This window comes from Amblyomma mixtum, chromosome 5, assembly GCF_055824585.1.
Source record: "Amblyomma mixtum isolate Tamu chromosome 5, ASM5582458v1, whole genome shotgun sequence".
NCBI classification, from domain to species: Eukaryota; Metazoa; Arthropoda; class Arachnida; order Ixodida; family Ixodidae; genus Amblyomma; species Amblyomma mixtum.
Window position 1 is genome coordinate 59,719,856 of NC_143016.1, and position 26,610 is coordinate 59,746,465.

A 26,610-nucleotide genomic window follows, 5' to 3' on the forward strand; every position below is an offset into this window, starting at 1 on the left:
ATGCGGATATTACTTACGGTGAGCCCTCCACTACGGCGTCCCTCATTGCCTGAGTCGCTTTGGGACGTTAAACCCGATAAAACCAAACCAAACCAAACGATGCATGAAGGATAAATTCCCTCAGTATGTCTTTGTTCGCTCGGGAAGAAAGTCTAAGGACCACCCTCGAGCCTAAAATGGGGCGTAGAGCGGCCGGCGTCTGCGTCGGCTTGTTTTACGCCGTGGTGTCATTTGAGGCGTCGGGATTAGTATGACCCTGGAAGCGATTCCCTTTCAGCAGCAGGAAGCGCGCGCGTCGCCGCGCACGTGGCGTGGCAGCGCGTCGGAAGCGCAAGCAACCGCCCAGTAGCATAATCTCGAAGGCTATTGATAGCCTCCGAGATTACCCGCAGGGTTAGTAATCTCGAAGGCCTTGCTATTGAAGAAGAGCCTTGCCGTCTTGTCGGGAGATGGCGCGTGATGCGTTGCAGATGCCGCCTCAAAAGTAGAATCTGTTCCTTCCTCGTTCGCCCTTGCGTATCAAGTGTACGTACGGTGTTTCGCTGGTTACTGCCCACATTTCTGTGCCGCCTTTTCCGAAAGCAGAGGAGGGAACTTCGCGTCCCATGATGACCAGGATACGCAAAGCGCAAGTCGAAGACTGCCGGAAGATTGCGGAGATCATGGTAATGTAGTAAATGAAAGTGTAGTTTTGTGGCGGGAAAGGAGTCTTGAAACACGCCCGCTGCGGCCTTCATGTGCGAAACAAGAATAAGCCACGCAAGCACCTCCGGTAGCAATGGCGCGAAATTTAAAAGTAGCGCTCAGGTGAAGGAAAGCAAATTTGGTTGCCGGCTGTAGAAACGTTGGCCTTGCATGGTGGTGCCTCATATGATCCAGTCAGTTTCTGTACCACGAATCTTTTCGGCCGGTAAAATGTGTTCTCACATTTTTGTGAGTCCGTGGTTTCTGGCCTATCTTAAACTTGTCTGCGTGCGCGGTGGTTGCGTGTCATTCGCCGAAACTGAAACCAACGGGTACTGACGGGCTCAGCTTGGTGTCCAGCCGCAACTGCAGTGAAAGGAAATACTGAGTTTTGCAGCTTGCTAGAAAAGACCAAGTTCTGTAAGAAAAATGTTTCCTTCGGCCTCATTGTACGGCCGAATTAAGCGAGAAATCGCGGGAACTGGATCCGCATTAATTTACGAATGTGCTGTATCTGAAGCAGGTCGAAAGGAATGAGGAACATTAGATAGCGCGTCAATTACTGGTCAGCCAAATTTTTTAGCGCTATTTTTAAAAGTGGGAGCTGTATTACTGTTATAACATCGCTAGGTACTCTCGAATACAATGCGTTCCTCGTGAAGTGTTCTGATCATTGAAGCGTTTGGACTAACTTAACGCGCCGTGTTTGCAAATTACGAGCTTCTCCGAGGCATCAGAGACCGCGCCAGCCCGACCTAAATTCCCTAGATAGGCTTATTCATAGCAAAGGCAGATTTATGGGGAACTCTTGAAGGAATCAAATGACGCGGTTGAGGAGGCGTGTATCTTTCCCAGCTTTGCGAGCAACTTATCAATGCGATAAAGTATGGCCCGGCCCAGAGATCAGGAAAAAGTTTTCACCTCCAGCGTGAGTTTGAAGCAAACATGTCGGCGTTCGCCACGCAGATAAAACAGATATGAGTCCCGTGCAGCAATCAAACATTTTTTTCTAAATAAATACACTACCGCGCAGATCAAAAGTCGAATTTGGTGAAGTCCCTGAAAAGCACTGCATCTTCATTGAAGGTTTCTTTTTTTTTTTTTTTTGGATGAAAGAATTTCAACCTGGACGCATTCAACACAAAGCACGCTGTCAGCGCCCATTTGAGGTTAGCAGTGCGGATATCGCAGAAGAAAAGCCATTGGCACCATTCTGGAAGACCGTCGAATGGAAGTGCGCGACACTGTTAGCTGATAACGGCATCTCAAGTGAAAAGCGGTGGGTGCCACGATTACTGGCTGTCGATCAAAAGCAAAACATTTTTTTTTTCATTCTTCCGTGCTGTTTTCGGCGGCGCTTGAACTTATACGTTGAATGTTGAGAGTGTACGAAACGGGTTCACCATACACCCGCCTAGTCGAACCAGCACTCAAAGCTGTCGACATGCTCTGTGGGAACGCTTCAATGAAAGCAAATACCCTTTTATCGGTCGGGAAGACGGTGGTGACTGTTTTTGTGGAACAGCCAAGAGGTCATTCTCAAAGGCTGCTTGTGATACGGCAGAACAGCAACTACCATAGGGGCGTATTATGTAATGTTATTGGACTATTTGAGAGAAAAGCTAAAAAAAAGAAACGTTCAGACTGGCTGTTAAGAAAGTGCCTTTCAGAAACCTCCGCGCTCGCTGTCCTAAGCCCCCCGTTCTGCGAATGTCTTGTCTGACATTTTCCGTTTGAAAATCTGGCTAGATGGGAGAACAAATCCTCGTCCACTAAAAAGGTCATCGCTTCGGTCCTGGCTTATTTCACTTCTTAAATGATACCTATTATATGGGAGAGATGGAGAAAGGGGAACTCGATCGATTGTCCAAATGTGACCCTCAGTTGAGGCTATGCTGACTTGCACTTATTCAACAGATTTGTCAAACCACCCTAAAATACCGCTTGATGATCCCCGCCCATGTATCTGGCTGTGTGGTTGTTCGCCTTTCCCGAAAGACGCGGGTTCGATCCCGGCCGCGGCGGCCGAATTTCGATGAAGGCGAAATTCTAGAGGCCCGTGTGCTGTGCGATGTCTGTGCACGTTAAAGAACCCCAGGTGGTCGAAATTTCCGGAGCCCTCTACTACGGCGTCTCTCATAGCCTGAGTTGGTTTGGGACGCTAAACCCCAATAAACCAATAAACCAACCAACCTGTTCTTATAGTTCTCTTAGGCCACTAACTTTCGCAGCATCACTCGCTCATGCGCTCGTGCTCTTAAAATATATTTCTTCCTGTGAAGGAAATATGCTAAAATAATAGTAACATTTCAATGCTTCTCCTTCTATTGCAGAAAGATCGTTCGGACATTGCATTCACGGACGCAGACGCCATTACCTCACGTAAGCGCTTCTTTTTTTTAAAAGCACCTTTATTAGATGCGCATAGTATTAGGGAATGCTAAAAAGATCGCGACTTTTGCCTTGATTTCTCAGTTTGATCGATACTTCGGACGAGCAACAACGCACTGTTTTGCTTCCCAGTACGGAACTAGAGTGTTGCCCCACAATCATCTTCAATCCTAGCCTTGAGTTCCTTGCTCTACAAGTCTGCTTTCTTGAAAAAAAAAGTGAAAAGGCACGAAGTTGACGAGTTGTTTCTCATTTACAGAACAGAATTTTATTTCAGGCACGATCATTGATATAATTTGTAGATAAATAAAGAAAAAGGGAAAGAAAACGAGATTCGTTCTAAATTTTTTGTCTCGGGAGGGAGTGAGGGGGGTCAAAGCACATAACATGCCCGCTTAGAAGAGAGTGTTGCTGCGCTGTGCACGGAAGCGGACGCAATAGCCTGGCGCTAGCTTCAGACGCACACTTACCCAAACCTCTACCGCAAACACCTCTTCTTCCCCACACAATATCCTGGATGCTGCCCAGTTAACACGCAGTATCCCTGCGCACACACTATTCACTCCACACGGGACAACAACCAACCCATTATCCACCCCACTTTCTTCTCTTGGGGGGGCTGCTGTGTCCAGCACAGGCCCACAAGGCTTGCGACGGCTGATCGAGCCAACGGAGTCCTGTACTAAGGACACCGCCCGAAGAAGATAGCCACCAACTGCCAATCTAACATAGATAAACGTTTTTCTCCTTATCCTTTTCCACTCTTGTAGACTCTAGTCGGTGTATACCTATACTTGATAGAGGGACAAGTGCGCTCACTGGGCAATGCAGCTTCCACAGCGGATCATGCAGATTTATTTCCGCTCTCCCTATAGTTTCTACATCATAGGCTTACAAATGACATTCTCAGTGCAAGTTATCGTGGTGCGTCACGGGAGTAGTTGTCCGTGGCGAGCTTCCGCGATGCCCACAAACGATGGCTGTAACGGTTGGTTCGCCCCGCCAGTTTGTTTCAGGAATCGAAAATTGTTGCAAAACGTGCGTTGGCTGTGACTCAATCCCAGTTTTTTTTTTTTTTTTTTGTGGCGGTATGGAAATATTTTACCCAAAACGCAAATGTTATTGCATGGAAGGTGTTGTTCAGTTCATACAAAGCATAATCGATTTTCTTTTTACCTCAGCCGTTTGTAAATTAATTTTTTACAAGCAAACAAGCGTTTTTTGTCCAAACGCACATGCATAAAAACTTGGAAATCGCAAAAAAAAAAAATAGAATCACTGCTTTTCGAGATAAAAATTTGTTTTGGCACGTCATTAGGAGTTTTCTTGTTTGCTGCGTTGCAGGTCTCCAGAAGAATGGCTTTGGTGAAGATCCCGTCTTCATCTCATTCCTCGCTGAGGACGATGATGCTGCAGGTAAAATAGACTCCTAAAAAGGAAATCGCTGTTTTGGTGTGAAGCTCGAACTGTGGCTATCGCAGGTGCTTCCAGAATAATAGGCTACGCCATGGTGTCAAGGATCTACTCGACTTGGGAAGGCAAGAGCCTTCGGCTTGGCGATCTATACGTCGTCCCGGACCGTAGAAGAAAAGGCGTAGGAACCGACCTGCTCAGGACTGTCATGAAGGTGAATACGTGGCTTCTTGTGCGCAGACTTAGCGGTGAAGCTGCCAGGAATGCATTGGTCGCGCATGAAAAACCTCTAACGTGTTTCTTACAAGGGATTTTTGCCTCTCTCTTCGTATACTCACTCGCAAGATGATGTGTTTTACATTTCGTATTACTTAAAAGCGAGATTATTATGTTAGTATTTTTTAAGAGATTGATATGTTGAACTAATTCTCGTCGACCTCTTTGATGAATTTTATTGAATTATGTCAAAAAAACGCACCAAAGAGCCTCACTAACATTGCGGTTTGTCAGAATGACAGCGACCCTCGCTAGTGCCCTTTATTAGGCCTAAAAATTGCGTAACCACAGTCCACCAGTGCGTCAGGACCACGTATCCCTCGGAGCAGTGGGCCGAATTTGGAGGTCGCCCGTGTCAGGCACGGTCAGTGATGGTTGGACATCGATTTTGGTCCAGATCCATCAAAGTCAGTTTGCCAACGTCAATCTGTTGCTATGCTGTGCTTCTCAAGGTTAGACCAAGGTCAAACCAGGCACGGAATGGTGAGCGACTGTTACGTTGAGTAGAGTTACAGCTCTGAAAGCACTATGTCGATTTTTTTTCCAAATCGGCCAAGGTCAGTCTGTCAAAGTCAGTCTGTTGCTATGCTGTGCTACTCAAGGTTAAACCAAGGTCAAAGCAGGCACGGAATGAGGAGCGACTGTTACGTTGAGTAGAGTTACCGCTCTGAAAGCACCATATAAGCTTCCGGTGCATTCTAATGCCGCGCAGGCGTGCCAGGAGCGGGGCTGCGCGCGCATCGACTGCTGCCCGCAGCTGGCGAACACGGCGCTCATCTCCTTCCTGACGAAGCACGGCGCATGCAATATCGCGGCCGAGGATGGATGGTGCTACTATCAGCTCGCCCACGAGGACATGCTCAAGCTGGCCGGCCAAGCGTAGACGAAGCGCACGGGCTGTTGCAAGGCCCACCGCGTTTGTCTTCCAGTATGTTCATTAGCAATAAACTTTTTATTTGTGGACAATGTGTGGACTTTTAACTCTTTTCTCTAGAACAATCGCTTTTAATGCCACACTCCCGGGTTTCGTGGCGTTCTATCATGCCGTCTGCTCAGTTCAGCATCTGCGGGAGGACCGGAGATTAAAATTGCAGTCTAGTCCGTGCTACGTCCCAGGATGCTTCAAACCGGATCAGAATTCTCGTTTGGGGCGAGCTGGTGACCGTTCATGTTGTCGTCACAGCCCGAAACATACAATTACACCAGTTAACTTCTCCTCCGGATCGTTGTCGGAATTGCCGGTTTGGTCGGGTCGGATGTTCGTCGATTGGACGAATAACAATGGCACGAAGCGCTTCGCGTCTTCGTCCGCTCGTCCGGCGACACGTTGCCGGTTGGGGCAGCCACTCCAAACTTCTTGACAACAAAACTAGTTTATTGAAGACTAGAACAAAATACAAGTACCAAGAAAAAAGGCTGTTTAAAGAAAGGCTGTTTAAAAGAAGGGCTGTATAAAAGCGGCCGAGTCTGAGGCTCGGCGCGCTCCCGCCGCTCATTGTTTGCAGCGGTTTTTATCCCCTCGATAATTGGGCGGAGCTTCATTAAACCTGCTCTCGCCCAATTCCAACCAATACTGCTGAAATGTCACTGTACATACAAGTGGGCGGAGCCCAGTGCTCGCCAGAGCCCGACTCTAGAGGCGCCAGTAAGTCCACTGCTTAGGTAGACAGTCGGGTGGTTTCAGAAGGCACCGACCTTACTGTCCCCCACCCCCACTTGACAGCTCATCTCTCTTCAATGTGAAACGGTCGCCGACCCTCTGCAGCCCTGACAAGGCTGTTCGCGGTCTGCTCCCCGCCTTGGAGAGCGCCCGAAGCGCGCGACGCGCTGTCTCCATTCTCGATCCCTCCCGACTTCAGCCGGACACGGTAGGGGGAAATTAGCTACTGGTGCCGTAGGCCTCTAGCTTAACAACAACAATAGCATTTTAATTTGATTGTTTCACTTTTGATGTGGTTCAAATCTCCCGCCGTTCTGTGCGACTTTCTCTACGCTCGTCAATCAATCAATCAATCAATCAATCAATCAATCAATCAATCAATCAATCAATCAATCAATCACAAATCTCTTGACAAGGCCTAAGGGGGAAGTGGGAGGTTTAGGTGAGGGTTGGGACTCCGAAACGAGGTCCAGCAGGGCCCGGAGCTTGTGCTGGGCCTCGCCGCTGGAGCCCGTCCAGTTTTCGTATGTCTAATGTGGAGAGCAGAGGTGCAGCGGGCGCGGTGGCTCGCCGTGCCGGGGCAGGTCCAGATGAACTGACGTAAATCGACGATGCAGTCAGCAGGGCGACTGGGGCAAACGATACTGGTTGGGCACCATCGACTCCGGATGTCGGGTAGGCACGCTGCGCCGGCTCGCGCCTAGTGAGCGAGAACTTGGGTCGGGCGACCGAGGCTGGAAGGTATAGGAGGGGATTGGACAAGGTCCCGCAACAAACCCTTCAGTTAATATATAATGCGATTGATGACGGAGTGAGGTGTAATGATAGAGGTGGGAAAGCAATAAGGGTAGTCCGAGTTGGACGGGCTCACGTCGAGGCAGCGCCGGCGGTCTTCCCCTTGATGCGCGCCAGCGGCTTCGTGGACAGTCTGGTTCCCGGTCCCTTGCGAATGACGTGCGGGCGTCCAGTAATTGCGTACTGATACCTGGGAGGTCTCCTGCAGGTAGTGGCAGTGCTGTTTGATGCGTTGCGCCAGTGCAATCTCGTTATATAGAACGGGCGGGCGACCTGATTGCCTCTTGACTGTCGGTGTAGATGTGTATGGTATAGTGCCTGACTGCATGCTGCATAGGTGAAGAACCTCGTTGATGGCTGTTAGCTCAAGCTCGGTGATAGACCATTACGTGCGACCTGCGGCTAGTGGTATGCATTGGAGAGCACTCCTGATAGCGGGCGGTGGCTGCAAACGTGGTGCCAGTGTCGTTGTCCTGGCACAAGGCGGCGTGGGTATAGATGCGTAGACCGTTGTGCTGGTCCTGTGTGGCTCTTACCTGGGGTTGACGGTGGTCTCTGCCAAGTCCTTTGGTTTTAGTTGGGAGGGGTTTGGGATCAGTTACCTGCATTTCTTTCCATGGTGCTGTAAGGCTATCCAATACATGCAGGTGAAGTTTGGTCTCGACAAAGATGTAAGAGGTTCAAATCCGCCGTGACGTGTAACTTGATCCATGCTCATAAGATGGCGCTTCACTGACCCTTTCTTTTTGGGTTCAAGTACTCGTATGCTTTTGTATTCAGAAGTGGATGAATGTTGTTAAAGACTATTGCCAGAGCACAGCGCGAGAGGCACGGATGAACATTGATGAAAACGGCGATATCCAAAGTACAACGCGATAGGCTGGCAATATAACACGCGGAGTGAAAGGCTGCGCCCATGCTGATGACGCTACCTTCTTTTGTTCTAAAAAGAGAGCAGTGTACTTCAGGCTTTTCATTTGACTTGACAGTTTTGCAAGGTTACAAGTGCGGCTCTTAGATAAATGATAAGAATTTTGGTTGGGTCCTTTGGCAGCGAGGCCAAATCATTCTGGTGGCAAAAGTTAGGACTGCGGCGGCCTTCATTACCCACGGGTTCCTCTGCACCAGGATGTGGGGATTCGCGCTGTCTCGAGGGCAGCCTGTGCTGCTCCTTTTCGACTGCTGCGAAACCCTGTCCGCAGCGGAGGCGCGGTGCGGCTCTGGACGCTGCCTAACCACCCGCTGGGCCCTCCGGTCTCGCGGGGATCCCGGCAGCACTCCACAGGGGGTGGTCGTGCTACGGGGTCCGCTGATTGGGTTGCGGGGGTGTGACGTAGGGTCGAAGTGGTGCTGTTCTGTAGAGGTTTGCGGGAGCGCGGGAGAGTTGGTGGCGGGCGTGCGACGAGGGCGGAACACGGGCTCGCTCTTGGCTCGCCCCCTTTTCTTCTCGATGGGGGTGGCAAAGGACGCGCCGACCCATTTTCCCTCTGCCGCGGAGGACTTGCGAGGCGGGCCCAGCGGGGCACCAAGCTTCTCTTGTGGGCGAAGCCGCTGCCGCAGGGACACGGGGAACTCCAAGGCGGCTTCTCTGCCGCAGTTTTCGCCATGGTAGACACAGGCGCCGGTTTCCCCGAATTCCCGCTCGCTCGTCCCGCGGCCGACCGGAAGCTGTTCTTCTTCTGCGCAACTTGGTTGCGACAGCGGGCTCTTGGCTCCGGAATGTGGCCGCCCTCCAAATGGCCTGGCTCTCGGTGTTCGAAGCAGCAACGGTCGTTGCGGCGCCCGCTGGCTCTCCTCCGGGCACGCTGTGAAGGCTGGCCTGCGGCTGCAAAGCCGTCTTTTCTTTTTAGTTACTTTTAACGATTTACACACATTTTTTTTCTTTCAGTTAGTCTAACCCCGCTCGGTCTTTTCCGAAGAGAAAGCGTGTGCTTGCTCCGGAAGCCACGGTGCGAAATATGGAAGGGGTGTTCCGTCCATCTTAAAGGGCCACTGACCAGGGTCCGGACATTTTTGAAAAACAAGCCCACTGCATAGATGAGGCATCGAAGATAACCTCTGCAAAATACTAGAGCCATGCGCGCCCCGAAAAGCTGCGAAAATTCAAATCAAAGCCCGTTCGTTCTTTCCTTCCTTCAAAAACGGGCCCGGCCCACTACTCTGCACCCCGCTGACGTCAAGGGGGCTACTTTCGCTAAAGGCACTCCATTGGTGCATCGTTCTGACTGACGGGAGAAGGTTGGGCGTAGCCTTGGCGTCGCGTCGTCTGCACAACGCTTTCCGCAGCGCCTTCTGTTCTGGCTCATGCCTACAAACCCGCATGAAGGAACAAAAAAAAAAAAAACTGCGGAGGGAGCGTGCGGCGACAGCCTTGAACCCTAGCCATAAAAAGTAAAAAAACAGTAAAACTGAGAGAGTTGGCTCGCCCCCCCCCCCCCCCCCCCCCCCCCCCCCCCCCCCCCCCTTCCCGCCCGCCGTGATCCCGTCACGAGACGCTCTGCGTGCGCGCTCCCTTCTCAGTTTCTTTTCTTCTATGCGAGCCCCCCAAAACAAGGTTTTAATTAGTAGTGCAGCAGAGCCTTTCCCTCGCTCGCCCACTTTACCGCTCCGCACACATACCGCTTATCTTTCGTGCATCTTGCGTACGCCTTGACTCCAATGAATGACATATGCTTTGGAGCGGAGAAAAGACACAAACACACAGAACACAAACACGCATGGAGAAAAGCAAACGGGCGGTTGCCGGGTCCGCGCTTCGCCGTGTGTTTCGAACACAACCGACTTCCGCCCCTCCGCTCGTGAAACGGTGGGGAGGCCTAAAAGAAAATGAAAAGGTGGCTCGTTAACTGGGAATGACAAACAGATGTATGAAAGGATGCGCTCGCTAACAAGTCTAGGTGGTCGAGCCGATCGCGCCTCTCGATCGTTCAGTGTGCGGAGAAAATGCAAAAACCAAGAAAAGAATTCTATTGAAGGCGGGGCCATGACGTCGCCCTGTGACGCACTCCACAGACACCACGCCTCCGGCTTACACCGGAGAAGGAAGGGGTGTTTTTGCCTTGCCGAGCCTACTCGACGAGGAGCGGGAGAGAAAAATTTCGAGGAGGGAATGGAAGGAGAGGAGGCTCGCTCAAAGTGAGGTAGAGAGTGTCTGCTGGCCGCGGGTGGGCAGGGGGCCTTTAAGCAGGAGAAATTACTCCCTGCGCGTTGGTCAGAGTTGTTTCTGCCGTGGGCGCAAGTTGTAACGAGGCGCCGGGCTCTGTTGTCGAGCCTTGCCTCTCGGTGCGGCTGCCTGCTGGCGGGGGAGGGTGTTCTCCACAGGCCACTCATTCCCTCTGTCAAAGTAGGGTTTGAGATCACAGACATGCACTGGCCCGCCGGTCGGTCTTAGCGTCAAGTCCGCCAGCCTGTAGACGAGAGAGGAAAGTTTCTCCCGAACTACATATGGTCCCGTCCATTTCGGCGCCAGAGAAGCAGAAAACCGCTTACTGGCATCGCTCAGAACGTGACTGCGCCTCAACACCAGGTCACCCGGTGTGTAGTGAACTTCCCGGTGAGAGCGGTCATACTGCGCTTTCTGCTGGGCCCGAGCAGTGCTCAGATTCCGGCGTGCTTTGTCCAAAGCCTCCGTCATCCTCGCGCGCAGCCCGGTCGCATAGTCAGCGCGTGCCGACCAAGCAATCGGGGCGTTGCTGCGAACCTGTAGAGTAAGTTCTAACGGGTTCGGCAGCTCCCTGCCAAGGTTGAGAGCGGCAGGTGTGTACCCAGTCGAGCGGTTCACGGTCGACCTGAGAGCAAACCCAATCTCGGGGAGACAGGTGTCCCAGTCGATGTGCGTCTCCGCAAATGCAACGAGCATGTGCTTGATGTTGCGGTTCACGCGTTCCGTGGGATTCGCCTGGGCGTGGTACGTGGTTGTTCTCCTGTGCTTAATGCCAAGGGCCGCACAGGAGTCCACGAAAAGTTTGGCAGTGAAGTACGATGCATTGTCCGTTATCAACTGCCCGGGGTAGCCGAATCGTGTGAACACCTCGATCAGCTTCCCCATGATTACGCGTGCCGTCAGCTTTCGAAGTGGGAACAGTTCCACCCATTTGCTGAAATGGTCTGTGACAACGAGCAGATATTGGTTTCCACTCGGAGTCCTGGGGTAAGGTCCCATGACGTCACAAGCCGCAATTTGCCAAGGACCTTGGCTATTGATCGGCTGCATGAGCCCAGGTGGGCGTCCACCACGTGGCTTGACCCTTTGGCACACGTCGCACGAGCGGGCGTAGCGTATCGCATCCCGCTTCATGCCAGGCCAGGTAGCGAGGCGGCACAACTTGAGGTAAGTCTTAGGGCCACTCGCATGCCCAGCGATGCACGTGTCATGAAAGTAGCGTAAAAGTGCTCCTCTCAGCGTGCGTGGAATCACCACCTTGAAGGACTCGTGTGTATCCTTCTCGGAGGGGATATATCTCAGCAGGATGCCATCGGAGTCGAGCAGATAGGAATCCATCGCGCTCACAGCATTACCAGCTGTGTTCGAGCGCCCCGCACGGACAACAATACCAGTTGCCTCCATGTGCGCCGCGGCCGCGCCGCCCGGCTCCCTGAGCCCGTCGAACACTTTTCGACAAAATGGATCCTCCCGCTGTGCCTCCAATAGCTCCCTTCTGCTGAAAACGCTCACCACGGAACTGACGCCTTCCAAGTGGTTCACTCTTTCGCCCTGGGAAGGCGGGGTGTCCCTTCCCTCGGGGCGTTGTGTGAGCTGCGCGGCAGTCGCGCTGCTCTGGCTGTCGGGCGCGGCGGAGTGGGCAGTGTTGTTACTTCCCAAGTTGTCAACGGGCGCGCGCGAAAGTGCGTCCGCCACCACGTTGTTCTTGCCCCTCCTGTAGCGCACGGTAAAGTCGTAACGCTGGAGGAGTAGCGCCCATCGCGCTAGGTGTCCGGACGGCTCGCCTAGGCGTCTCAGCCAAGTGAGTGCCGTGACCAGGATGTTGCTGCTGAGAAGCCGTATTGGACAACCACAGCAGGGATTGGATGTCAGTCCCGCTCGCCGCCATGGCTAGTCTGTATGTCGGCAGTCGGTCACACAGACACTCGGTTTGTCACACCTCTGGCCCCACGTTGGGCGCCAAGAATATGGGGGTTTATTCTTGTAGTAACGCTCAAAGGGCTAGAAGCAGTTGTCGCTCTCTAGCACCAGCGTGCCAGCCCTAGCAGTCAGAGCTGTGACCTCCAACCCGCGGTGCGGTAAGTCGCAACCACGGCGGGTTCGGGCCAGAGGGGACAAACACGAGTATGCTACTCGGAGGAGCGTTTATTGCTCCCGAGCAATACAGTGCAGCAGCAACAATACAACCGCCGTAACGATGGAGAGGGTTCCGCTCGCGTACGGGGGTGAAAAAGACAAATGAAAGAACGTACGCAAAAATGTGGGGGAAGAGGGTTCCGCTCACCTCGCGTGGTTCCTCGCTCACGGCCCGCGGCGGTCAAGTCACACACGGTGGCCGAGCGATAAGGGCAGCGGTCTCCGTGGCAGATCTCTGATCCGTGCGTGTGCACGGCTCCCGCCAGAAGACGAGCGAGCCTCGGGAGAAACGCGCCTTCTTCCCGGGCTGTGGAGAGGAGGTCTCTCCGTTGTAAGAGAGGAAAGAGGGAAAGTCGCCGCCGCGGCGTCGCGGCGGGGAGCGAAAGGAAGCGGGGGTGGCGAGAGTGCCCTCCCTCGCAAAACCTCCCGAACGGCGCGCGCATAGCATCGCGTGATAATTATGCGCGGCCGTTACAATGGGGCAGGGGATTCATGTGTATCCCCACACACTTTCACGAAGTGCACTTCTCCAGAACGAGTGACACTTTCGGGGCGGGCTGCTGCACGGAAAAATAAAGTGTCATTCGGAATTGATGGTGGTGACGATGGCTTTTGAAGTAAGACACAAAAAATATTACTTTTCGCGCTTCAAAGCTTAGCATACCGTGTACCTTGTTACCGTTAGCGGAATACCGGGAGCCCCCATACGTATAGACGCTTTACAGCGGCGTATCATGGGGGCTGCCATCTTTGATCACGTGATCACGCCGCCATTACTCGCCTCCTGACCGCTCGGCGCGCGCCTCGTCGCGAAGGCTGCTGCGTCTGACGGTTCGGTTCCGGCAGGCAGTGTTCCGGCTGATACGGTTGTAAAGGAGTGGGAAGATGAAACTATGGTTTGGCCAAAGCTTGGAAGGACATGTGAGAACCCTAATTTGATCACTTCACGCGTGAAAACACGATCGGACTTCATGTCGCGGAGAGCCGCTGAGCTCTCCGCCTGTTCGAGGCAACGGACGGATCGCCTGAATGCTTGTCTTTGCATGCGCTGAAGACTCTGCTTAATGTTTTTTTATTGTTAATATATAAAACGGCAATGTTTAATGTTCTTGCGGCCTTACAGGTTGTTGTCCTATTCTGTACATGCATGCAGACACTGGTCTGAAACGCTCACATGCACATCGTATGCATTTGTTTACACCCTGTTAACGGTGCTTAGGAAACCTGAAATATTTCTTACTGGTTGATTAAACATAGAAAAGCGACAAAAATAAATAGACACACAAAGGTTGACTATCATGGTAGCAGTACCATGCATCAAGCAGCCTTCACAAGCTGGCGTGCAATCGTTTCGAAGGATTCCGCGATATAATTGTTATAACGCGCGCATGGCCACGCGTTCATGCTGGACGAATTTTACAGTAACGTCAGCCTCATATAAAAAATTTTGGTACGCTCGACGCTCGCTATGCGGACATGGAAATGCTCGTGGTCTCGTTGGTTGTAATTAATCAGCTTCACTCTGAGCGTACGGAGTCACTTTTAGTGACTGTCTCGCATGGACCGCGAGCAAGTGACAACCGTCCGGCACAGCAGCCGTAAACCAAATGCTGTAATCCGAACACGGTCCACGAAAAACGCGCTACTTGGAGCGAAATTGAACAGTAGCACCAAGACTGCGTGTAATACACGGACTGACGGTAAGCGTTGTCGGCTCGCACGGCTGTGCAGTGCATAACAAACAGCAGGCGTATGAAGGAGCGTAAGTAGTCTTATTTTTTTTCGTTTCTAATTCGGCCTCGGGCGCTCGTTTTACTAATGGTCACAGACCACAACTTACGATCAATGCGGTCTGAGCACAGTGCACAATAACTGAAAGCACGCCGTCGTGGTTTCGGTGGCGGAACAGCTTCTTCATGCGGCTGTGTTGTGCACTTACCCTGGACGATTTTCCAAGATCGAAACCTTTCTTTATTAGCTATCTAGCGCTGGCGAACGTGTTTGTTGCATTCGCCAGTTCGGAAAGGGTGCGTGGCGAACGGGCGCGAACATTGGCATTACCTCCTTGTGCAGTTCGGTTTCGTGAAGCTCGCAAACGATCACATCCTGAACCTTTAACTCTCTGTCGCAATTCTTGCAATCCACAACAGAGCATGTGTTTCCTCTGCCTTTCCACATCGTAGAAAGAACACTTTCGGCAACCACCCGCGAAATTTCCACTGCTGCGTCGAGGCGTACACGCCGGCGACTTACGAGGCAAGTAATGGTGCCGTGTTCGGAGCGCACGTGTGGCGCCATCTGGTCTCAAACGGAAGAACTGCGCGCTGTAAACGGTCTATAGCTGTGAGCAGGTGCTGATTGGTCCCGGCGCTGCAGGAGCGCGCGTACGTGGCGCCATCTGGCGACGTCAAGGAGATTTGCGCATTCATTTGCTGTGCCTCAGTGATTCGTGGATTCTCGTGTCCTAGTGTTTTGTCCTATGACGTCATGAAGCTTGTACTTGCGAGTTTGGCCTGTGGCGGCGATACCTGTATGTATTTTGGTTCTTGCTCTTTTCTACGTTACAAGAGCTTTGTTGTCAGTATGAGTGGCGTTTTTGTAATCAGGAGCTGGTATTCTGTCGATGCAAGTCAACTTCAATTTCTCCTCAGTGTTCCTTTAATTAGGCGCGCCCAGCAACTCGTTCTTTCCTATTTCTTGTGGTGACCACGTAAGGGACGCAGAGATTTCCGCCTGCCGCGGAGCTTCCCATTCGGTCGTGGTCGTCTAGACCGCATTTCATGTGCCAGACGAACTTGAGAACTGGTAAAATATGACGCGCCTGCTTGAGCAAGATTATTTCAAAAGTTATTTCAGTTATTTCATTCTTGATTCGAAGAATTATTTTATGATTATTTCATTCTGAGCGGGTTGGAGAGGCTTTATCGTTAGACTTCGACGCAGAGAGACGGGAATGAAAAAGTAAATGCACACACGAGCGCTGTGTCAAGTGTGAGACAACGCCCGTGTTTGCATTAACTTTTTCGTCCTCGTCTGTAGTCTAACATTTGCTAGACAGTTGTCACCCCAACAGCTGTGACTATTGTAGCAGTGGCGTCCTTTTGAACTTCTTTCTTTCGACGCGCGTGCCGACCGGTGTCCGGCTCGCGCACCCGTGTGACTGCCGCAAGGGGCCGCTTCTCGCGAACACCACTGCGCACAGCAGTGCCGGTTCGGCGACGAAGCACTGATTCGGCCCTCAAAATTGAGTCGCGTTAGAAATTCTTTCCTAGGCCGACGAGAGGCGTCCTGCGTCTTCCACGGCATGGCCGGCTCTATCAGCGTCCGCGTCCGCAAAGCCCTGGAAGCAGACTGCGAGGCCGTCAGGAGACTCTTGGTGAGCATCGCGGCTTGAAGCACCGCATACCGATTGCTGGGCGTTATTAGTGATCAGCTAGAGTCGCCTCCGTAACGCCAATCCAATCCACTCATATGAGAGAGCGGTATGTGTGTTACAGCCTCATCACTGAGCGAGAAGAGGCCCATGCCGCTCAGTTTTCTGAATCGTCTCTGTCAATAGGGTGAGCAGTCAAAGGGCTCCCAAGATATTAAAGATGAGTGGCAACATATCTGCTGCATTAAGTACGTTTGCCAACGCTTGCAACAGCTGCGGTGTACAGTCGTACTCACTATTACCAACAACAGACATGCTGACTTCACGAAGAAGTAGTGTGAGCCCGGTAGAATTGGAAAATTTACTCGTTCAGCCTCCATTTAAAGAAGCGCGATCCGTTTCATCATCACGGCCCGCTCGGATACTGTTCAGCGCACAAATCGCATAGCACACGTCTCCGTCGGCCTGTTACAGGTCAAACGGCGCTCGTCGGCAATCTACGAGCCCAGGCTAAGAGCACAACCACTGACCTTTCTTTCCGAAAGCGAAAGTCATGCGTTTTATTCGAGGCATGCAGCTTCTAGAAGGTTGTTTGCTGAGTTAATCGGTTTTCAGATACGGGTCACGCAGGCCAGACAAGACGAGGGTATAGAAAGAAAAAAATATGCAGACATGGTCTCTGTAACACAGTGTCTGCAAAATCGCACTTATCGCATTCATTCGGACCTTAGAACCCTTAGAATCCTCAGGCCCCACGTCCAGTAGATGACTCATATACTCCGAATTTCATTCCGTCCCGTCCCGCATGTTCAGCCTTTGTAAAAAATATGTAGGCTAAGCAGTTTGCTTCTAAGCCATGTGGTGAGGCTTAGCACGAATGGAAGTCTCTATAAGCTTTTGGGGGTGGGGGGGGGGGGGGGGGGGGGGGGGGGGGGGCGAGGAGAAGACTTCTCCTCAGCTTGAGAGATTCGGAGCGCTGACTATACAAAACGAGCCACACTTCACCGATCCTAGAAGCAAGCACGGTGTGGGCTGTATATGTTTGACAAAAATACTACTTGTCATGTGTGGAGGTGTACTTTACCCGTTCGTTTAGTTCCAGTATGCCACCAAAAATGAATGCTGTGACGGACAAACGTACACTCCATCTTGTGAAAGTAAAAATCCGGCGTTCAGCCGCCCAGCTGTCAGCGACGTGCAGTATGTCGTTTCCCTCCGGTGCCGACATCACATTGTGTTTTCGCTGGATAATGGGAAGAGTACACGCCCTATAATTTCTTCAGGCCGAGACAGATTATTCCTTTTCTGGCTGTTTGTAATACTTGATTTGTCGCCCAAAACCACTAAGACGCTGGCAGGCATCCAAAGGATGCTTTCTAAGGCCTGAAAGTTGACTTTAACACGTTGCATATTGATCAAGAATTGGTTGCGCGTGCCGCCAGCCAGATGAAGACAAAGTTCTGAAAGTGTTTACCAACGTCTGACAGCAGCACGCACGTTGTGGTCACGGCAACCATGCCAACATCACCTACGTACGCCTTAAACCACACAAACTGCACCTGTATTTTTTATAATCGAAGTTGCATTGCTGTAAAGCTGGCTTAACATTTTTAAAGCGTCCACTAACAGAGCTCTTTCAACGGACCAAAGTGCACAATCTTTAACACGAATGCATTCAAATGCAATACAGAAAACTGAATATTCATGGAGCCTCCGCGGTGGCTCTGTGGTACAGTGGCACTCGGCTGCTCACCCGAAAGACGCAGCTTCGATCCTGAGTGCGGCGGCCGAATTTCGATGGAGGCGAAATTCTAGAGGCCCGTGTGCTGTGCGATGTCAGTGCATGTTAAAGAACCCCAGGTGGTCGAAATTTCCGGAGCCCTCCACTACGGCGTCCCTCAGAGCCTGAGTCGCTTTGGGACGTTAACACCAATAAACCATAAATCAAACCGGATATTACATGGCCATGGCAGTTACGATTCCACAAACTTTCTCGAATAGTGTTATTCAGTAATTCTCTAAACATGCTCGAGCCTCAACATGAGCGGATCCCTGTTATAGTGCCGCGTGTAAACTTGTAAGCATTGAGCTGAACAGATATTGCCAACGTTTTCATGTCGCCATTTTCAGAGAGGCGCTCAGGAATTCGACTTCAGCGACGACACAATAGCGATGGAAGGTAGGAGCTCCGAATATTCTTCCTCGGTTCGTTCTGCCACCGTAACGCGTCGCAGAAAAACACTTTTAGCGCGATAGCATTTAGGTTGTCGCCTTGCAAAAACCACCCGGTTTCTCCGCGACGAAATTCTCTGATTGGTCTAGAGGGTCGTCACGTCATCAGCACCGCCAAATTTGAAAATTTGAGAACTAGAACGTTCGGATACCTTCTACTGGAGTATCACGTGGTATTATACTAACCTTACCAACTCCTTAGCCATAATCTATCAACGATTCCCCATTAAACCACCTTAATCCGCCTACCACAGTAATCCACATTAAACCACCTACTAATTCCCACTGATCCGCCTTAATCCATTTTCCGGTGAGCCTATACTTATCAAATTAGAGGGGTCCTTTGGAACATTTGTGGGTGTGGTTCAACTTCCAAATGCTATTGAATTTCATTATTTAAGAATGTGGATAAGGAGGCCCCAAGTTTTTAACCGTCATAACGTTCCAAATAAAGTGTGTACATATAAACAAAGCAGAATGCACACAGGCTGCGCCTTTAACCAGCGCCGCGCTGTCGCAGATCTCAAGGCAAACGCCTTTGGAGAGTGGCCCCTGGTGCATATCCTGATCGCTGAAGACAGCGGCGGCAGTAAGCACGGAGCTACTATGCATGGCTGTACATCCGCGCTCACATCTGACTCTAACACGCATTGCGCACTGCAGCAGAGAACAAGCTGTAAAAAGCAAATGTCTGCAGTTTTTGAAGAACAATCTCGGCTATTACTTGCACGGCACTGATTTCGGAAAATTCAAGCTCCGAGATCAGTAGAAATCAATGCCTGCTCAATAGAATTGCAAACTACATATGGTTTAATTGTGCTTAGTGTCAAGGCCACAGACGCGAAGGCACCTTACGATGCGTGTGGGCGTCCGTGCAATGCGGCGAGAGATCGTCGTACGTGTTGAGACAATCAGCACACAAAAGCAGTTCTTTGCGGTCCATTCTTGTAGAGCGGTGGTCAGTCAATATGAGCCTAAACCCCACTGCTCGACTTCCACGTACCCCTGTCATACGCTTGGCACACTGTTGGTGCCTTCTTTACACGCAACCTCCCCCCCCCCCCCCCCCTCCCACTTACCATCGACTGCTCTTTTCTAAGCGATGATCACTAACACACTTTGCATATTTATTGCAGTTGTACGACGTGCGCTTCTACATTTCTACGAGTGTCAGAAATTATAACGATCGATCGAGAGTTAGAACATGAAGCTCATCACGACCGAGAGTTGTCCGAATCTGTGACACTTCCCAAGATCAAGCTCACAACTTGAACTGGCAAAAAAAGAGAAAGTTAGCGAAATTCAGCACTAATATAGCGAGTTTGCAGAACTGCCAAGTAACGCGCAGAGCGAGTCTGCGATTATCGAATATGCGAGGTTCAATTGCTGTCGCGGCAGGTATACTGTCATGGAAGCGAACGAAAGCTTGGCACGCAGGCATCGGTGTTCCGTGCCCTCCGCTGTGCGCCAACCTGATGCCAGCGCCACCGGTGGTGGGCTGCGCCCTGTACAGCTTCGTGTTCTCCACCTGGGGCGGCCGCACCATGATGCTGGACGGCGTGCACGTGGCAACCGCGTACCGGGGAAAGGGAGTCGGCTCCGCGCTCCTCAGGGCAGTCTTCAAGGTCTGTGTGACTGGACAGATGGGTTTCTTATCCGACCACGCGCAGGCCTCCCTTACAAAAATTTATTTAGACAGTCTATAGACTGCCTATAGAGACTATAGACTTTCTATAGACTAGTCTATAGGCAATACAGATACTATAGACAGTCTATAGACAATCTATAGGTTTATGGCCATACACTTACAGTGGATTTTTGTCTTCTATAGACAGTCTATAGACTGAAAAGACGAAAGGAAATATCTATAAGAAGGGAATAGCGTCCATAAGAAGTCTATGAACAGTCTATAGACCATTCTTACAAGGGGGGGGGGCACGAACAGCATGATGGTCATCATCACCCCATTTACGTCCACAGGAAGACAAAGAGCTCTGTCATTGATCTCCAATTAACCCTGTCCTGCGTCAGCTGCCGCTAACCTTATAGCCCCGCAGGCTTTCAAATCTCGTCTGCCGACCTGACTATCTGCCTCTTCCATGCTAAGCTTACTGTCTCTTCGAATCTAATCCGTTACCCTTTGGGGACATTACACAACAAAGTGATTTGGTTGAATGCGATCATATATCTCAAAAACGAGATAAGGAGGTCGGCTTCGACAACACACCACAGGTTCCTCCAATCTTCAGTACTTTGCGAAGCGACTCCGGAATTTTCCATTGCGACTCAGATGACGGCCCGCAGGCCACAACAGTCTACTTTTGTTCCGCGTACAATTTTATTGCTTTTCATTTACCCGCAGCTTTCAAGATGCAGGTAACTTGTCAGTATGCGTAATGTATTCCGGCAGACGTCAGTGCGCGTGTCTCATATGCAGCCATTCTGGACAAACCCTTAGTTCACGATTGACCAGGTGCCGCATATGAGCCTGCAAAGTGATACTCGTCGCAGAACACGTTAGCTAAAAACTAAAAAAAAAAAATTTTTTTTGGCACGTAGCAGCATACTGAAACTTAAATTGGAAGATGTGTAATCTGCTTCACACTAATCCAGCAGGATGGAAAAAAAATATATTGGAACCTACTGGAATCCCGGAATGCCTTTCAAACATTGCGCAAACAAGTATAGATGACCAAAGAAACCAAAAATCTCTTCTTGCTTTTGTCACCGTCACCTGCAGTTGTATTCACTGCAGATCAAAGGCGCCTCCCGAAGTGAACCTTGATTCTTCGCACATGCTCTGCTCAAGTCCACTTAGGCCTCGTCGTAATCCACTCTGTTCTGCCTCTATTTATTAACGTCACTTCCTTTCCTTTCCGTGGAGTGCAGCTGTAAACGCCCAATAACTCTTGGTTTTTTTTTTTTTTGTAATTGATCATCAAAGACTGACTCGATCATCTAAGGTCGCGCAGTTGATTACATTCTATCGCCATGAATCGGTGGTATAGAGGGCAAACTTGGTTTCAGCTAGATGTCTAAGGTCGCTGGGCGTACGTTCCCCTTCCGCCGTCCCACGCGCAGGAGGCGTCCCAGACCAAGTGCAACGAGCTCGTCTGCAACGTCCTGGCGAAGAACGAGGCCTTCATCAACCTCATGCGCCGGCACGGCGCCATTGACCAAGAGCGGGAGAAAGGCTGGCACCTATTCGAGATGGATGGACGCGCCATCACGCTGCTCACACAGGAACAGCCGTGGACTCCGCTCAGCGGCGCCACCAGCAAGTCCTCAGTAAAATCATCTTGACTGCCGCGCCACCACCGCGGTGTCTTCTGCGACACGCTGCGTCCCGTCCTGGCGGAGGCAATGCCCCCACGGGACAGAGTCGTCGCCGCAGGAGCTCGTCTGCTTGCGTTTCCGCATGCGGCGCCTGCACGACACAGCGGCCGCGGGCAGCCCTGATGAAGTGCTCTAACACTTCGAGGCTCACATGTTGCCCGCCTGAGGGCACCTCCAACGGATACGCTGGCGCGAAATCAGCGACTGCATAAGCTTTCCAGACGACGGAAAACGCAGAATATATTAAAAACAGCCTGTAAAACAATCGATACTGCGTTCACGTAATTGTTATTCCAACAGCGTCAGCTCTAAGTGCACGGGGGTTGTGAAAGAATGGGACAAGAATAACCCGTTCTTGTCAGATATCTGAGAAACGGTCATATAACTGATGGCAATCGGAGTCAAGTGGATTAAAAGGGCGGACACCTAGGCTTGTTGGTGCATCATATGAAGACATAAGAAATAGCGCTGTGTGTGTCCTATCTGTCCGTGTCTCGGTCGCGCTACTTATTTCTTCACAAGTGTGATGTGACCTTACTATGTGGTGACGTCATCTCACGCGGACGGCGACCACGACATCTCGGGAGGAATGTCTGCAGGTCATAACGGCTCATGCTGTAAAAGAGTGGCAAAGCTGCGCATTGCGCGATGCGCATTTCGCTGAACTCGCAAAACATTGAGCGATTATTTCTGCTGCTATAGAAATGCTGACCTTGTGAAACTAATAATAAAGACATGCGGCTGAAGTTATGAACACCGCGTTGCAAAACTATACCGAGAGCCAAATGGAAGGCTTCGTGGGATAACGAATTAACCAAGGTGGTCATCGAGGAATGGAAGTCATGTACCATCTACTTTTATGTAAACATCCACCGTTGGTCTTCGACACTTCAGGTTCTTTACCGTGCGGCGGCGCAGACAGCGGCGGTGGCGTTAGATGCCGTACCAAAGCAAAACGAACAGGCCGCTGCCGTCCATACAACTGAATGCAGCCGCCCAGCAAAAGCATATTCCCGTAAGTTATGTTTGGGATCCGACAGGCATACTGACACACGAGTCTGCTTGAAGACTGCTTCCAAGCAGAATGCAGTTTGAACGGGTCCTTTTATGCCCTCTGTATAAATTAAGTTGTTTGAGTATTTTCTTGTCGCTATGGTAATCGGTTTTGAGAGGTACATGTAAGCGTTTATGTATTAAGGCGGAAGCCTTTAATGTCTCATCGTTGTAAGCAGCAGTTGTCGACAGAAAATGTCACGCTTTTCAATTGGTGGAAACGGTCGTGACGTCACAGTGCGCGAATTTCAAACGGGGACAATTGTACTTTGGCTAGTAACCATGCAACCAATTGAAGGGATCGTATAGTGATGCTCCAAGTAAGTGAGACTGAGCTTACTTAACTGCTTAATTACCCAATTAGCCTAATTAGCTTTACTAGTCAGGCCATATAAATAAATAAAACCGATTAAGAAATTGGCCGAGCTCAGGAATCGAACCCCGGTCTTCGGCGTGAGAGACGAGCGTGCTATCCACTCCGCCATGCCAGCTCGATGGTTTGGAATGAACAAAGGCGCGTCTAGTGAATACGGCGTCTTCACTCACTTTCATCCTCCTCCATTCCCTTCTGGCGAGGTTTAGGTGTCCACTGACAAATGAGAGACAGATACATTTCCTTTCCTCAAAAACCAATTTACCGACGAGCGAGGCGTAGAACCAAATGGGCGATGGCGTTCTATGGACTCCTTGGCAGCGTTGCAAGACGCTGTCGCGTTCCACTCTTAGGGGCGAAGCTTAACATCTTAACCACACATCAGTGACCACACTTTAGGTAAAAAAAGTGCCCCCCCCCCCCCCCCCCCCCCCCTGAATTTTGTGACACAGTTACTGCATAATTTCCTTTCCTCAAATACAATTTTCATTTTCTTCATTGCGGCTGCTCTCTATCTATCTTCTTTCGCTCCCACTTCCTCCCTTCCTCTACGGTGCGGTTCAGGTGTCCACCGAGATGACAGATAATTACTGCGCCATTTCCTTTCCTCAAAAAGCGTTGCGTTCAAAGGGCAAGGCATCGCGCCGAACGGATGGTGGCGTTCCGTGGACTCCCTGGCAGCGCTACAACACGCTGTCGCGTTCCACTCCTAAAGGCGAAGCTTAAGCGTCATTAATTAGCAGTTAATTAGTATTCTGGCATTAATCAGTAATTAACCATTAATTAGTGATTTGTCATCACTTAGTAATTAGTACTAAATTACATGTGACGCCACCAGTTCCACAGAAACAGCGAAGGTGGTGCGGAAAACGCTTCCGCCTCTACCCACTTTAGATAGTCAAAGTGCCCCCTGAATTTTTTCCTTTTTTGCGTTTAACTTGCAGGGTACTGCGCATCTGCCACATCGCTGCAGAGAAGAAATTCTGCCTTCGTGAACTGCTAAAACATATAAGGATTCACATCACGCCCACTACTTAAATGCCACCGCAGATATTATATGGTCTTGGTTTATGGTTTACCGTTTATATGGATTTAAATTTCCAATGCGACTCAAGCTATGAGGGACGCCGTAGTGAGGGGCTCCGGAAGTTTCAACCACCTGGAGTTCTTTAGCGTGCACTGACATCGCACAGTACGCGTGCAGCTACAATGTCGCCTCCATCGAAATCTGTCTGCCACGGCCAAGATAGAACCCGCGTCTTTCGGGTCAGCAGCCGAGCGCCATAACTACTGAGCCAATGCGTCGGCGCAAATATAAGGTCAAACTAGATACATGTATACCACTGTCAGCCTATAGTGACGCTGCTATTCGGCTAAGTAGTGGTGCTCTCTCCTGCGCAAGCCCGTTGTTTCCAATGGGTAAAAATTTAGAGAAGGTTATGAGTAACATATATGCAAAATGTCAGTCTGTGGAATTTGGTACAGTAGCACTGAATATCATAAGCACTTAACTATCCCGCTTTCTTCCTTGAATGGCGAGGAGTGCAGTACTAAGGAAAACTTTATTACCAGTACCTGTTTTGCAAATATCCCCCCCCCCCCCCCCCATTTTTTCCACAACACTGGAATCGCTGCCCAATAATTACAGTGCTAAAGAAATATTCGTTCCCTCACAACTCGTTCCGCAATCCCAACCGCACTCACGCGCAGTCATATGCAGTGTCTTCGCTGCGATTAATTCGTACCTTGCACTTCAACGCATCAGAAAATCAATTGCACTAGCTCGTAAATCTTGGTGATTGCGTAATACATATTCCAGCCACAAATTTAGCGTAATTTTGAAAGAGTGACACCTGTGTTTGGAGTCAAGATTAACTTCAGTGGCATTGACGGCAAAAGCACTCGCCTCGTGTAGAGTTCGGAGAACTCACTCCGCTCGGCTGAAACATTCCTCACACTTGTGGGAATCCTGGCTTCCCGCCGTTGCCTTTGCGCGGCTGTTGCCGGCTTCCCGCGTTGTTTCTCCTCTTTCCCTTGCTCCCGCCTCCGGCGGTGGAGAGGCGGCTAGGTGACTAATCACTGTCATTTGGCCACAGCTCCGCCCCGGCTCCCCAACGGCCTTTGCCATTGGTGCCTTTTGGCGGGATTTCGACCGCTTTGGCGGCCGCGCACCGCGCGACCGTCCGAGCGGAGCCCAGAGAGAGAAGATCCCTCCGAGACAGCGTAAGGTGCGTACGCTATTGTTTGTCCGTGCCGGCCTTTGCAGTCAGCGCTGAATTAAGGGGGGGGGGGGGGGGGGGGTCTAAGTGGGCTGCAGCCCAGGGCCTCACCTCCGACAGCTGGAGAAGGGGCCCATTTATTCTAACTTGCTTAGTGTATGGAACCGCGGGCAATGGAACTTTGAGCGACACGTATGAAGCAAGAAAAACAGACGAGGAGATGGGCCCCCACCTTAAATAACTTCGTTTAGCCAAATCAGTTAAGAAGAGCTTGTCGAGGTGCAAAAACAGGAATCCCCCACAACCCTGAGGGGGGCCCCCTTTCTTACGAAGCGATATATGCGCTTGCTTACGGATTGCGGAAAGGTTTTCGTGGTTTTCTGTCAATCCTCCCATCCTGTGGCATCTGAAGGTGTTGTGTATTTGAAAATCGTGTAGTCGGCATAACATACGCTTTTACAGAGCGGTGAGGCGGGACTCCCACCTCGCCGCCAAGCATTTTGCTAGAACTGCTTTCATAATCCGCTAAAAATCCACTGATTAATTTTTAAAACCACACATATATCTGCTAATATGCAGTGCAGTGCTAGATGTGAAAAATACTTGCACTGCGCCCTCTGCACGGCTTACAAATGTACCGAAATGCAGCGCTTTAGTTATGTCACAAGTATGATTAGAACAGGGTAGGCAAAAACGAAACCAGAATACGCAGCAGAATTTGACGAATTTGAAGCAGAATTCGCACAAGGCGTCTACTTGTGCGAGTATCGTATACAGACTCTTGAGGAAATAAAAGCGCGCAGTAGAACCCTTCTCTCAGTTACATGGGTGGATTGTTCGAGTTCGCATTTCACACAGATATGACATTTGGTCGTCAAAATTATTTGATACAACACCGGGTTTTCTTCTTTAGCATTACGAAATTGAAAAACAAATCAGGCTGTGCTAGCTTCTTGAAAGTCCCAGTTTCACTTTGTGCTCTGGCGGCCACTTGGAAAGCGAGACACTCGTTTATGGGTTTATGTTTAGGTTTATGGGCTCTAACGTCCCAAATCAAGCCCGGCTGTGCGGGACGCCGTAGTGAAAGGCTCCAGATAATTTCGACCACCTCGAGTTCTTTAAAGTGCACTGATATCGCATAGTGCACGGGCGTCTAGCATTTCACCTGCAGCGAAATGCGAACGCCGTGCAATTTATTTTGTCTGTTCTTTCTTGGGATTGGTTCTGTAGAGCCAGGTGAAATGTAATTTTTTGAGGAAATAAAAGGCGCAGTAACTGCCTCACTTCTAGGTGGACACCTTAACTGTGTCTTGAGGGGAGGGAGGAAGGTGTGAATGAAAGGAGTGAAAGAGATGCCGTTGGTTTATTGGTTTATAGGGGTTTAACGTCCCAAAGCAACTCAGGCTATGAGAGACGCCTTAGTGAAGGGCTCTGGAAGTTTTGACCACCTGGGGTTCTTTAAGTGCACTGACATCGCGTAGTACACGGACCTCTAGAATTTCGCCT

At 50.6% G+C, this 26,610-nt stretch overlaps 1 protein-coding gene across 1 annotated transcript; it reads left to right on the plus strand.

Moving 5' to 3' along the window:
- Positions 1–496: 496 nt before the first annotated feature.
- On the plus strand, positions 497–21,426 carry LOC149342345 (thialysine N-epsilon-acetyltransferase-like). The gene is made up of 8 exons (XM_089546784.1): positions 497–665; positions 3,018–3,066; positions 4,420–4,491; positions 4,557–4,702; positions 18,022–18,070; positions 18,644–18,712; positions 19,561–19,748; positions 21,205–21,426. Exons 1-8 carry the CDS (start codon positions 606–608, stop codon positions 21,424–21,426), a joined length of 855 nt encoding a protein of 284 aa, XP_089402910.1. The 5' UTR covers positions 497–605.
- The last annotated feature ends 5,184 nt before the right edge of the window (positions 21,427–26,610 follow it).

Bases quoted from the DNA above. Each gene is read 5' to 3' on its own strand.
- LOC149342345 (XM_089546784.1), top strand. From the start codon at position 606: ATGATGACCAGGATACGCAAAGCGCAAGTCGAAGACTGCCGGAAGATT. The intron at 4,492-4,556 runs GTAAAATAGACT...TGGCTATCGCAG, and splicing joins TGAGGACGATGATGCTGCAG to GTGCTTCCAGAATAATAGGC. The intron at 18,071-18,643 runs GTAGGAGCTCCG...GCGCTGTCGCAG, and splicing joins CGACACAATAGCGATGGAAG to ATCTCAAGGCAAACGCCTTT.